General features: G+C 33.6%; 2 protein-coding genes and 1 long non-coding RNA gene across 3 annotated transcripts; all 3 read left to right on the top strand.

The window, feature by feature from the left end:
- The first annotated feature begins 5840 nt into the window (after positions 1-5840).
- LOC147945992 (uncharacterized) lies at positions 5841-7646 on the top strand. Its single transcript, XR_015596861.1, has 3 exons — positions 5841-6431; positions 6942-6980; positions 7072-7646. It is a non-coding gene; the product is annotated as an uncharacterized LOC147945992 (long non-coding RNA).
- Positions 7647-8326: 680 nt separating this feature from the next.
- On the top strand, positions 8327-10841 carry LOC104780646 (uncharacterized). Its single transcript, XM_010505162.3, is given in 12 exon segments — positions 8327-8681; positions 8770-9013; positions 9096-9186; positions 9274-9398; positions 9493-9574; positions 9656-9717; positions 9720-9772; positions 9858-10136; positions 10228-10246; positions 10249-10269; positions 10272-10384; positions 10467-10841. Coding segments are annotated over 12 exon segments (1422 nt in total). The 5' UTR covers positions 8327-8501; the 3' UTR covers positions 10620-10841.
- A 793-nt stretch (positions 10842-11634) lies between these two features.
- Positions 11635-12443, top strand: LOC109132507 (F-box protein At2g35280; the record flags this gene model as incomplete). Its single annotated transcript, XM_019244140.2, is given in 2 exon segments — positions 11635-11947; positions 11950-12443. Coding segments are annotated over 2 exon segments (669 nt in total), but the record flags the coding sequence as incomplete, so codon positions are not given.
- Between the last annotated feature and the right edge of the window lie 186 nt (positions 12444-12629).

Here is a 12629-nt window from a genome sequence, read left to right on the forward strand (position 1 = left end):
CTGGTACCAAATATAGAATCTAAGAGATTGACAAACACAAAATAAATAAAGAACTCTCTTTATCAGCTTTAGAAAAATAACTCAAAAACTAAAGCTCTCACTCAATCTTTAAACTCTTAATCTCTCTAACACATAAAACTCTCTTCTCTAATATGAATGCCACATCTCGACATCTCAATTTATATGCCTAGAACTCAAATACTTTCCTTTTTTCATTATAGGATAGTTTCCCTTTTCACTAAAAGGATAACTTCCTATTCTCTCTGTTTTTCCTAATTACAAGAGGATTGTTTTTCCTAATTACAATAGGATTGTTGGTTACTCAAGCTTATCACAACACCACTGCCCGTATTGTGGAATGCCAACATTATGAATATAAAATGAAAAACACATTAGTATACTTACGTTCCTGAAAAGGTGACTATTATAGGGTTGCTTTTGTTTCTGATCCCACAAAACAATACGACCTTTTGTTCCATGTAGGCAGATTTATGTTTTCTTATGTATCCTATGTGGAAAGTGAAATAACCGGGACCAAAATTTGGCGTTGTTGTCAAAGGGATATGTTTATTAAAATCTAGAAACGCCGGTTATTGCAACAAACCGACCTTTGGCTCTTCCCAAAAGCCACCTTCCTCATCCCTCGTGGCATTTTGTTCTCATCTAATCTTACAAGCCCTCTTGTCTCACCACTTGTGATCCTCTTGTTTATCCACATTAATGTGTGACACAATTTGTGTCAACGAATTTGTGTTCGATTAAAATATTAGCCATATGATAGATGAAAAACCGATTTCTGAATTAAGCGATCTTATCACTTTCGGCTATATTTCTAAATATCTTAGTAATAGCTTTCAACTCCTATTGTCTTTTGAATGTGTTGTTTATACTCGCTTAGATATTTCATCTTTTATAGTCACATATATGGTGTTTTTCATAAAGTATTTGATAGTATTTCTCAATCAATCTAGCCATCTAAGTAAGACTATTAACTATTAAATGACAGTGTTTAATTTGATGTTGGTAGAGTAACCTACCTTTTAATTTTTTCTTCAAAGAAAATAAACTCATATGCAATTAACGTTATGGACCCAACGATTTTTATAAGGAACCCTAAAATGGTTAAACAAACAATTAATTTTTTTGGCGACAAATACAATCATGAATTTAGGAATTGTAAAAGTACAAGGATTGTTACGTTGGAATTGGGGAGTAAAAGTTCGCCGCATATAACATGCTGATGCATGTATTATAAATTAGGCTTTTGTGCAATGATTATCTTCAGGGGGTGGTCACCGGTGGTGTAGATTGTACTCACGGAGCATTAGATCTGATCCACTCGAATTATGCCACGTGAAAATTTAACATTTGAACTGTCATGTTTGGTTGTGTTTGTTAACTAAACTTTTCCACACCGAAATAGTGGTCGGTCCGTCCCATTAACTAATAGGATTGATCAAAGTTCTCACTCATCGTTGGTAAGAGAATAAATAAAAGTCGTTGGTTGGAGATGTGTATTTCCCATATTATTGGAAAATTGGTTGATTACTTTATCTAAAACCCAACTTCATTATACTAATCAATGGTGATCTATGACAAAAGGAAAAAAAAAAAAAATCGATGATAATCCTGTCCGCATGATATGTGGCGGACCAAAAAGTCTCCTTTGGATTTCACTCGTCCAAACTTGAGAGAGATATTATATATACAATATATTGTTTACTTTATATATGTTGCTAATCGATGTCGTCATGGATTTGATATTAATTGTATATTCACTAGTTGGGAGGTTAAATGGAATGGGTGGTTTCTTGGAGATTTTGGCTAAATTATATTGCAAGTTAACTAAGATCGATTGCTTTAGGGTTTACTCGTCGTATACAAAAAGCATTTAAAATATTTTCATACGATAACAGATCAGGGCTGTCACATATACTAGTTGTTAATCATTTGTGGGACATCAGAATTGGGTTATTGTCTTATTGATGATAAATACGATCAAAGTATATTATCACAATGGTATATGTTTCCGATACAAATTCTAATATTAGAATGCATTAGTATTTTAATAAAAGAAATAAGTTTGGTTTAATTGTGATGTTTTATCAATTTGCATGAAAAATACGTAACGCGCATACAAACGACTTCTTTTTTGGATTTGAAGTTGCTATTGCTAATTCTCATGATTTGCTTTCACGTATTTTATCACAAATATCAGCAAATTTTTCCGATCTTATCTGTCACTAATAATGATAGGTTTATTCTTGTTTCTCTTGCGATTTGTCTATATCCAATAGTACGTAACAGTCTAATGATACCAGTATTTTTCTACGGGGGAGACCAATTTTATGAATATTTTGGATATAGTGATTTTTCTTAGGTTTTAAAAATATATTAGTAAGATATGTATAGTTGTTTTCAAACAAAGGTTGCATCGTCTAGAATTCGAAATTGATGAGTTACACTCTTAAATTTTGATCAAATCTAGCTAATATCAGAAACTGATTTCTAGAACAAATCATATACAGTTGGCCGTTAACGTGGACCTTTCCTCCCTTGGTCTTCGGAGCAAGTGACGCTCACAGGACATATAGACAATTTAGATTATCTAAATAATTTCTTTACTCTTATTCGTAAAATATAAGTCTAGCTCTAGGCTTCTTCTTCCACTAAAATTTTATTGGCTACTTATATTAATATTTTGTATTTTAATATGGACACACCGAAAATATTCTCATGAATCTTTAGAACTGTTTTAAGTCTTTTAGCTTAAGATATTATCAACATACGCTCGATTGATAGAAACGTTATCGTGAAGATTAGTTTAAAAAAATCTAAGAAAATGGTTTATTTTATTGCGTATAAATGGTAAATAAATTATAAACTTTAAAAAATACTTAATTTGTCTTCTTTTTTTTTTCTAATTATACAACCACTTGTACTCAACATCTAAAAGACTTCTAGCACATATCAAATTGATTAGAATGTTGGATTACAGTATGTCGTTGCATTTATTATAAACAAAATTGGGTAAGTTTAACTTTTATCCTACGATCAAAAGAATTTTCTTGATAATAATATTAATTAAAACCTCTTCACTTCAAAGTGTTTACTGGTTTTGTGAAATCATGGTCGCCGTAATAAGCATAATGTTATCATGTATTTTTGAGTCAAGTACATATCATATCACTAAACGTGAATTCATCAGACTAATCTTTGTTTGGTAAGGATATAAACAACAACAACATAACAAATGAATTAATATCAAGTTGTTGTATTTCACAAAAAAATAGAACAATAATATAGTGATTCGTACTAAATAAAGATTGATCAAACAATTGATTAATTTGTACATTTTTTGTCTACTCCTACATTGTTTAAATTAAAGATTAGTTTGGACTTGGATACATGATCTCGGGGTTGTATTATCTATCTAAGTTTTAAATGAGTATGTTAAATTTTTATTTGTAGAGATATTTACATACATGAGAACTAATTTCAGACACACTTTTAAAGTTCAAGTCTATTTAGAATCTTATAAAATTGTAATAAAATTAATAGCGTCATTTTCAATAATTTACTTACCTTTTGATTATCAAATAAAATTCATTCACGTATTTGTGCAAATAGATGTATATAGAATATACTTATATATAATTCCAATTTTTTTCTATCGTTACACTTTAAGATTCCTTTTCATAAGAAATTGTATAGTGATGCTTGATTTCCAAGTCAAATTTATTAGTACATGAGATTAACGATGAAATCAATTCACTCTTTAATATGTCTTCTACCGATTCTTCCATATATCCTTCTACTACATTTGAAATTTGAAATATTTATTATAGCATGAGCAAACCCTTGCACCGCAACTGATTATTGTGAAGCGTAGTGGAAATGATGTTTTGTCCTTACTAGTGATGTTAAATGGGTCAGCAAACCCATTTATTAAATGGCAATGTTGAACTAAAATGAGCCCATTTATACCTTGAGAAAAAATTAAATGGTGTTAAAGAGATTTTCTCGTATAGTCCCATTAATTATATAAATTTTATCATAAATAAATGGATACCGATCTAGATCCTTGTGTTGATATTTTTATTAAATATTTATAAAATAAAACTAGATTTTCTGTTAAAACTGTAACATCAAATTTTTCCACCAAAAACATATTTTCTCGCCAAATCCGTAAAAAATTTGTTTTATGCTAAAATTACAAAACCGTGTTTTTCCGCCAAACCGCAAAAAACATGTTTTCCCGCCAAAACCGTAAAAACATGTTTTTTGCCAAAACTGCAAAACTGTGTTTTCCCACCAAAACCGTAAAAACGTGTTTTCCCGCCAAACAAAAAATTATCTTTTTTATCAAAATGTTTTTTTTCTCAAAACCATGTTTTCCGCCAAAAATGCAAAGTAGTCTTTTGTTATCAAAATGTTTTACCGCCAAAATTACAAACCACAAAATTATCACCAAAGTTATATACTTAAATGGGTTTAATAGGTTAAACGGGGTAATGTATGTTTAAATGGATATGGTTAAATGAGTTTCAAATATATATAAGTTGAAATGGATTTATACTTAATGGGATGGGTTTAAATGGGGTGGGTTTACCCATTTTAACATCCCTAGTCCTTACACTTAAATGGTTAGGAGGAATGATTCCCATCCCTATGGGTAGTTAAGGAATTCTTCAATATCACCAAGCATCTCTACTACCTCTTGTCCGATCAAAATACTACCACTAGTCAGGACGTAGTATCCCATTAGTAAAAGCGCTATGTTTGTTGTTTAGGATGCGTACAATATTTTGTGATGTCGGTTCTTCAACTTTCCAAACAAATATTTTCAAATTTCTCCTTTCTCTTTTCTAGCACCCAAGGTCTTGCTTGCTGGTTTGCAGTTCAAACTAGTGACTAGAAAAAAGTCTTCACGGCAGTATTTTATTGGCTTCCCAGCAAAAGTCCACCCCACTTGAGATTTTTTGCCAATGGCTTCTTATGATTTTCTGCAGGCGATGCTTAGTTGGTGGACGGGCTGCTATAAGTGGCATCCATCTTTTTGATATTTTCTTCTCAAATTAAATATATTAATTTTTTATTAAATTTTTTTAACATCATTATTAAAACTATTCAATTCATTTTTTATAATTAAATACCACATAATATTTAGTTAATCCATCAATTTAATTTTTCTAATTATATAAACATGCATTTGTACCCAAAAATACCAAAGAAGGCGGTGACAACAAAAAAATTTGGCGATCACCAATGCATGATTGGATAAAATGTAATGTTAATAGTGCTTTCAGAAACTTAAGCATTCTCCTTCAAAAGCAGGTTGGATACTATGAGATGAAAAAGTATCTTTAAAGAAGCGGGCCAACTTTAGGTGTTGCACTCAATTGCCCACTTGAATGTGAACTTCATGCACTGGTTCTAACTATGCGACATGGTTGGAGTCAGGGATATCGGAAAGTAATCTTTGAAGAGGATTGCAAACAAGCAATAGATCTACTCAATAACAAAGTGTTAAATTTTGGATGGTTGTAAGTTGTAACTGGATTCAGGAGTTATGCGGTTGGCAAAAGTGATTCGGTGAAGTTCTCTTCCTTTGGACTAGCCGGACAAACAATCAACCAGCTGATCTTTCGGCTAAACATCTTTCCGGAGAACAAACATGTCTTATTTCATTTCTATGTTCCTCCTTTTATCATTCATGTTTTACACTGTAATCATATATATAATATCAGAGTTTTCTCTCATTTTAGAGTGTCCACGTCAGCATAAATTTTCAATTTCGTTGGGCTTTTTGTAAACCCAAATATAACTTTTCTAAGTCCAATTGATCAAAGCCTCTTTGAACTTTTCCCCTTCGTCGTCTTCTTCGTAAACAATGAGATTTCTTCTCTTTCTTCTCCATGACGAGCGCCTTCAACGATGGACTGCAATAATCCTCAACCGAAATGATTGAACCAAACCCAATCTTCGACCCGTTAACTCTCTCCCATCACCCTTATAAGCAACGGAGCGAACTGTCACCGGCGACAGATTCTCGCTCCTCTCTTCTCCACCGCCTCCGCCAATCTTCTCTCTACCATTGAACGGCGGCAACGGTGATGTCACCAATAGCTCTTTCAGTTTACCCCTAGCAGCACGGTGTTTCCCCCTCTTATTTTCCCCGGAGTTTCCATCAGATTCCGGCGAATCCTCAAGGATCTGACGGAGATTGCGTCTGCGACTGTCCAAGCTCTTTTCGAACAACATCCGCAGGGTTTTGCGTCGCCAGAGATTAAATACAGGGCTCTTCGTCGGACTCATCGCAGGGTTCCCGGCGGCGGCGGCGGCGGCAGAGCTTGAATTTGTGTACGCTTGAATTTGTGTATCTTCGGTGCTATATCAACGAGAAGGGTGAGAAGGATTACACCACTAAGGTACCTTCACTTTATTATACTCATCTCTTCTCTTTTGTATGCTTGATTTGAAAGACGAAGTGACCAAAAGGGTATGCATGGTCAATGTATAATCAAGCAATAATCTCAGCATTTTCTTTCGTAATGTGTTAGAATCAACTCCCTTTAGAATCTGAATTAAAAGGGATAAAGTTCAACTTCCATTACAGAATTACCATTTGTTTTGTTCTTGTCAAAATTTTAGGATTTCGAATACAAATCACTGTTTTGATATGGGTTAGAAAAGTTTAGGTACACACTAGCAACTTTTGTTTTGTCTGCTTTTATGATTTGTTGTTTCATTTATCTTCAAAATTGATAGAAGCTCTTCTCGACATTGAGTTCTTTTTTGAGTTCTTACTCTATATATAGAAGCATTTTGATACACAATGAGCTTGGTTTCATTTATGTTTATAGAGTTTCATTTATTCATGTCTGTCTTCCAGTCGGTTCTCATATAATCCATATAATTGTTTCATTTGGTTATTTCAGATTCAAGGAAGGCAAGTGCGTCAGTGATCAGATACAATGGTAATATATGCATTCTGAAGATACATTGTGAATTTTGTTTATTTCAGCGATTTGAGCTAAGAGTTTTTTTCAATCTTTTGGATAATCACAGTCAGCTTTGTTCAATTTCCATTCATTCCTAACGGTGGTGCTGCTTCTGATCTGCACTTGCACTTTTCTATAGGACTACTATAAATCCTATCACACCACCCACAAACACGAGTTCATCCTTCCACCTTGATTAAAAAAAAAACTGAAACTTTATATTTTGAGAAAATGTCTTACGATGATGTTGTTGCCATTCCTGCTGAAGTTGCAGATTCATCAGGAAGAATATCTAAGCTGAAACACCTACTCCAACAGAAACCTACTGTAGGTGAATTGCATTATCTTCGAATCTTACTCAACAATATCAAAGGTGCCACAAGTTTCGAACATTTGAAGAGTGTAGGAGGTGTTGTACATGAAACTTTTAAAGAAACATGTTACGCAAGAGGGTTGATAGATGGAGACAACTAATGGGACAAGCGAAATGGTGGAAAGATTTATTGGAAAACTCATTCACTTTGTTGACTATCCCTTTCAAGATATAATTGTCTTTGTTGCCTCTGTTTTGAACTCAAACTCTGTTTTCTTTGTTTTCTTACACTTTTATTTTTCAAATAAATTTCACATTTTTATTTAGAACTTCTGCTTTATTGCTCTTTTTGTTATCAGCCTTTTTCTACCTTCAAGTTTAGCATACATGCTTTGAGTAGTATTTTTAATATATAAACTACACATTTTAATATACATATTCACAATTTTTATTCACTTCATTTCATCCTTGAAACGATAGTAAAACATAAAACACAAGCTTAATTAACGAGTTAATCATTTAATCGAATTAACCACATCTTAACAATTAAACAGGCCACAGGCCCATTTTTGTTTTCAACTTCGGTTTGATGATTTAATTGACGAGTAAGGCAAATAATCGAATAAATTACAGGTTAACAATTAAACCGGGTCACATTATAAATTGTTTCCTCTTCAGATTCGATCAGTTTTGCGAATCTTCTTCTTCTCCACCACGACGATGATGACTTCAACAATCCTTAGTCCCTACTCTTTAATTGCATCAATTAAAGCAAAAACCCAATCCTTTCTCCTTCTAAACCCCCCATTCTAGCGAATTCAATTTTGTTAATTCAAAATTTGAAACTTAAAAATCTCAATTCGTCTGGGAATTCTTGAGACTGATCATATTCTCTTTCCACTGTCTAATTCTTGGATAAGCAACAGTCATCGAGCGTTACAACAAGTAAGATTCTTAAATACATTTATTCATTTCTAATCTAAACTCCACTACTTGAATTTCATATCGTGCTTTAGATTTTAAATGTCCACTATTGAAACTGAAATTGGAATAAATCATTCTCACTCCACCTGATGTCGATTAGCCTTTCTATAGGACTACTATAAATCCTTTCACATCACCCACAAACACGAATTCATCTTTGCATCTTGATTAAAAAAAAGCAAAACTTTATTTTTGAGAAAATGTCTAATGTCGATGTTGTTGCGATTTCTGCTGAGGCAAACTATGTGAGCTTTGATGGCTTACGTCTTGTTCGTTCCTCCCAACAAGTTGTTGGCCGTTTACTTCGTTTTTGGGATGCTCGCAATGTCAAGAACGATAATGAATTTATGGGAATAATCCTTCTCTTACTCGATGAAAAGGTTGAACTTCTTATATGTTTTGATGTATAAATATATTATTCTTAGTCTCTTCTTACTAGCTAAACCCTTCTTTTTTTTTTCTCTTCAGTGCTCAGTAATCAATGCCTTCATCCCATCTGCTTATGCCAGTCAATTCCGTCATGTTTTAGGTGAAGGTGTAATCTTCAATGTTGGAGGTTTTGAAGTGGGTCGATGCCAAAGGCTCTACAAGATCACTGACCATCCTTATGTCATTCGTTTCTTGCCTGCCACATCAATTGAGCGAGAAAAATTCATGTTACGAAACTTTGACGACTTGCAAGTTCTTGCTAACACCAACAGTGAACTCCCTGGTAATATGTCACTTAAATTGTCTTTGTCCCTCAATATTAATCAAAAAACCATGTAATAACTTTACCCCCTCCCCCTATGTAGATGTGGTTGGCCAAATCTGCTTTGTTCAAGGATCTAACCTCAATGATTCAACTTCCACTCAGCGTTTGGTAGTACGATACCGGATGGATACGTAAGCTTACTAATACTCTTTCAAAAGTACCATGTATGGCAGAAAATTCACATTCAAAATCTATAACTACATTTTTTAAATTTTTAGGTCTGTTATTGTGTACTTATCACTATGGGATGATGTTGCTGCTACCTTCCGTGCACATTTCAGCTCTGGCGATACCATGAATTCTGTCATGCTGGTTACTACCGTGAACCCAAAGATGTTTGGAGGTCTGTACTAATCTCAAATCTAAAACCATTTTCATATTTATTTGTAGCTACTAAACTCAAATCTTAAGACACATACTTATTTGTCTTTTTAAAGGTAACCTTTATCTGAACTCCACATCTGCAACAAGGTTTTTTTTTGACACCGACATTCAGCCAATCAAGCAGTTTTCCAACAGGTAAGATTGTGAACTATACTTCTTTAATATGCTACTGACAAAAGCAAACACTAAAAAAGTTTCCATGGCATAATGTTGTAGGATGGGAATAAAAAGTGAAGAGGCCTTTACACGGGCAGACACATCAGCTGGAATACGTAAAAAAAATTGGTTTCCATTCATGAACTTCATGAATTTATTTCTAAATCTCATGAACAGGTATTAAGATACTTTCCAAAACTTAACTTCTAAGTTTAATTCTTTTATATTCAAGTCTAACGTTTCTTCTTACATTCTTCAAAAGACACAAGATGCAGATTTCCTCTGCAATGCTAAGGTCGTAGGCGTTGTACGAAAGAATGGCTGGTCTTATGTGTCATGTACTGGGTGTAGTCGAAAATTAGACAAGGTTGGAAATGCTCTACGCTGCAACAAATGTGTTTCACCCACTGTCACAGGAGTTGTAAGGTATCGAGTTGAACTTGCTGTGGAGGACGGTCATGACCGGGCAACATTTGTTGTATTTGATGATGAAATGACTAAGCTCATCACCAAAATTGCAGCTACTCTCATCCTCGAAGATGTAAGCTATTAAAATGCTATATCCATATGGTTTTCAAAATCTAAAGATCATACAAATGTTTTTATCAAACACTTATAAACACATGTTGTAGGGTGATGGAGGCAACAAAGATGAATACCAAGCTGTATTGAAGACTGAATGGCAAGCAATTTCTTTTCCAAATCAAAGTGACCCCATTCAACTTCACTTCTAGCCACAGAACTTTTACAGTTTCTAAACTCAGTGAAACTACAACTGATGTTGGACAGGTAAATTGCTGTTACAAAGCTAATTTTCCCCCTTATAATTTTGTTTAATTTTAATCACACAAACATACATCTTTCCTTTCAGTCTGTTACTACCATAGAAGGACCCACATTCAACGTTAAGGTGGATAATTCTGCAAGTTCCAACATTGTTCAAACTCTCGACAACAAATTGGACGAATCAACAAGCTCTAACATGGGTATGTCTGAGAGGAAGCGTAAACGTGGACGTGAGTAGGGCTTTGATAACCAGCAATCCGTCATTCCCAATTTTTTTTAACTTTTCTTCTCTATCTTATGCTTAAGAACTCATGTTTTTCCTATTTTCAGTTTCGGGCAATGTTCTTTTTAAAGCACAATGTTTTTATCTTTTGTTTTCTATTATCAAGGGAATGAGTACCGGTTATTAAAACAATGTCTACTTTTAATATAAATACGGATGCAACTTCTTTATTTTTAATACATCTTGCAGATTCATGTTCTTTCTATCGTTAGGACTTTATGATCCAGTAACATGTAGCAGTATATATGAGCATTTGAGTGCTCTATACTGTCTTAGTCCCTTGCATCTACTATTTCAATGACACAAACAATAAACAAACAAAACCAAGCTATACTCTTCAAGATGCAATCGACCAAAAGATAGAATTCAACATCTATGAGCTATGAATCCAACTAAGTTTCTTGAATTTAATGTGATAACATCACATACCATGTGTGGTATCATATTGCTGAATCTTACAAGTAAACACTGATTTATAACCAACATGCGGGTTCTCATCTATCCAAAAAGGAAAAATTATATTTTAATATAGAGCATCTTATAGAAAAAGAGATTATACGATCAATAGCATTTAAAATTTCCAACAGAACTTCATTTTACTTTAAACATATCCTATATGGTTCCCACATTGGGACTATTTGTCTGTCCAGAAATTATACATACAAATAAAAGTATATTGGGAAAAAATAAAATGAAAAACCACTTCCTCATTGAAAATATTTTCCCTCGCTTTAAATAAAAAATTAAAAGCAATAAGAATATAAAAAAAAACCCAGGATAATACAGTTACGTAGACACTGAAAGATCACTAAAATTGAAGTTGAAATACTGGTGAATGTGGGCAATTGCATACGTTAATAAATACTCCACTAAGAATCATATTTAAGGATATTAATCCAAACATTCGAGGAGATAAAACATCCATCACAATTCATTCATCTATTTAAACGATTGAAAATAAACAAAATTCACACTTTCAAATTTACAATACTTCTGTTTACAAATAGATCCAAGGAAAGTAGATATCAGTCGATTGGAATCACTCCCTCAAGATCTGTTGGGCATAATCGTCTCAAAAGTCGTCGATGCATCCACTGACGATTACATTAACTGCATCCTCTCTTGCAAAGAATTAGGCGCATCTGCTGATGACAAACGTATCCTCCAAAAACTCAATCTCGCTCCACTGGTGAAGAAACCACTACTATCAATCCAATACCTTCCGCTCATGAAAAAAACTCTTGCAAAAAACAATCTTGATGCTCACTACATCAAAGGTATCATCACTTCCTCCTCACTGACTCTGTCACAGGACTCCACCATTTGGGTGTCTCAGCTAATGCAGGGAAGCTAGAAGTCATCTATCTGTATGCCATTATACTCTGTAGAGGCAGAGTCATTGAAGGTAAAAAATATCTCAACCAGCTTAAATGGACTGAAGACACAACTCTGGTTAACAATTGCTGGAAAAAGATCAAAATCTCATTACATGGGATTAGAGTGGCCAGGAAGAGATGTTATTTGACATCACTTCGACACATGAAACCAACAGCAACTTTTTGTCACCTCAAGGACATGAAGACCACATGTGGAAGGTGTTTCTACTACAAACAAATGTATAAGTTTATCTTCATGATATAACTTAAACTTGGCATCTAAAGAGTTGAAAATCAGTTTTTTTTTTAAATTCCCTAAAATGCTTATAGAGCTGTGTCTCAAAGCAAATTCGTTTTCGTTTTCTCTTTTTCTTTCATGTTTCCAGCTTTTTAAGTTGTAAGAAATTCTCATAATCAAATAAATTTCAGCTCTTACATATATTAATTGCACATATATTTACTTCCCAAACAATTATTAAGAACCTGGAAATGGGGAGGAGATTTACTCTTGGGAGTTACCAAAAAGCCACACCAAAAACCCTATGATCATTTGTCAAAAAAAAACTAAAATTATTTCAATCAGTTTGCT

The sequence above is a fragment of the Camelina sativa genome, chromosome 4 (genome assembly GCF_030686135.1).
Source record: "Camelina sativa cultivar CO46 ecotype springtype chromosome 4, ASM3068613v1".
Lineage (NCBI taxonomy): Eukaryota > Viridiplantae > Streptophyta > Magnoliopsida > Brassicales > Brassicaceae > Camelina > Camelina sativa.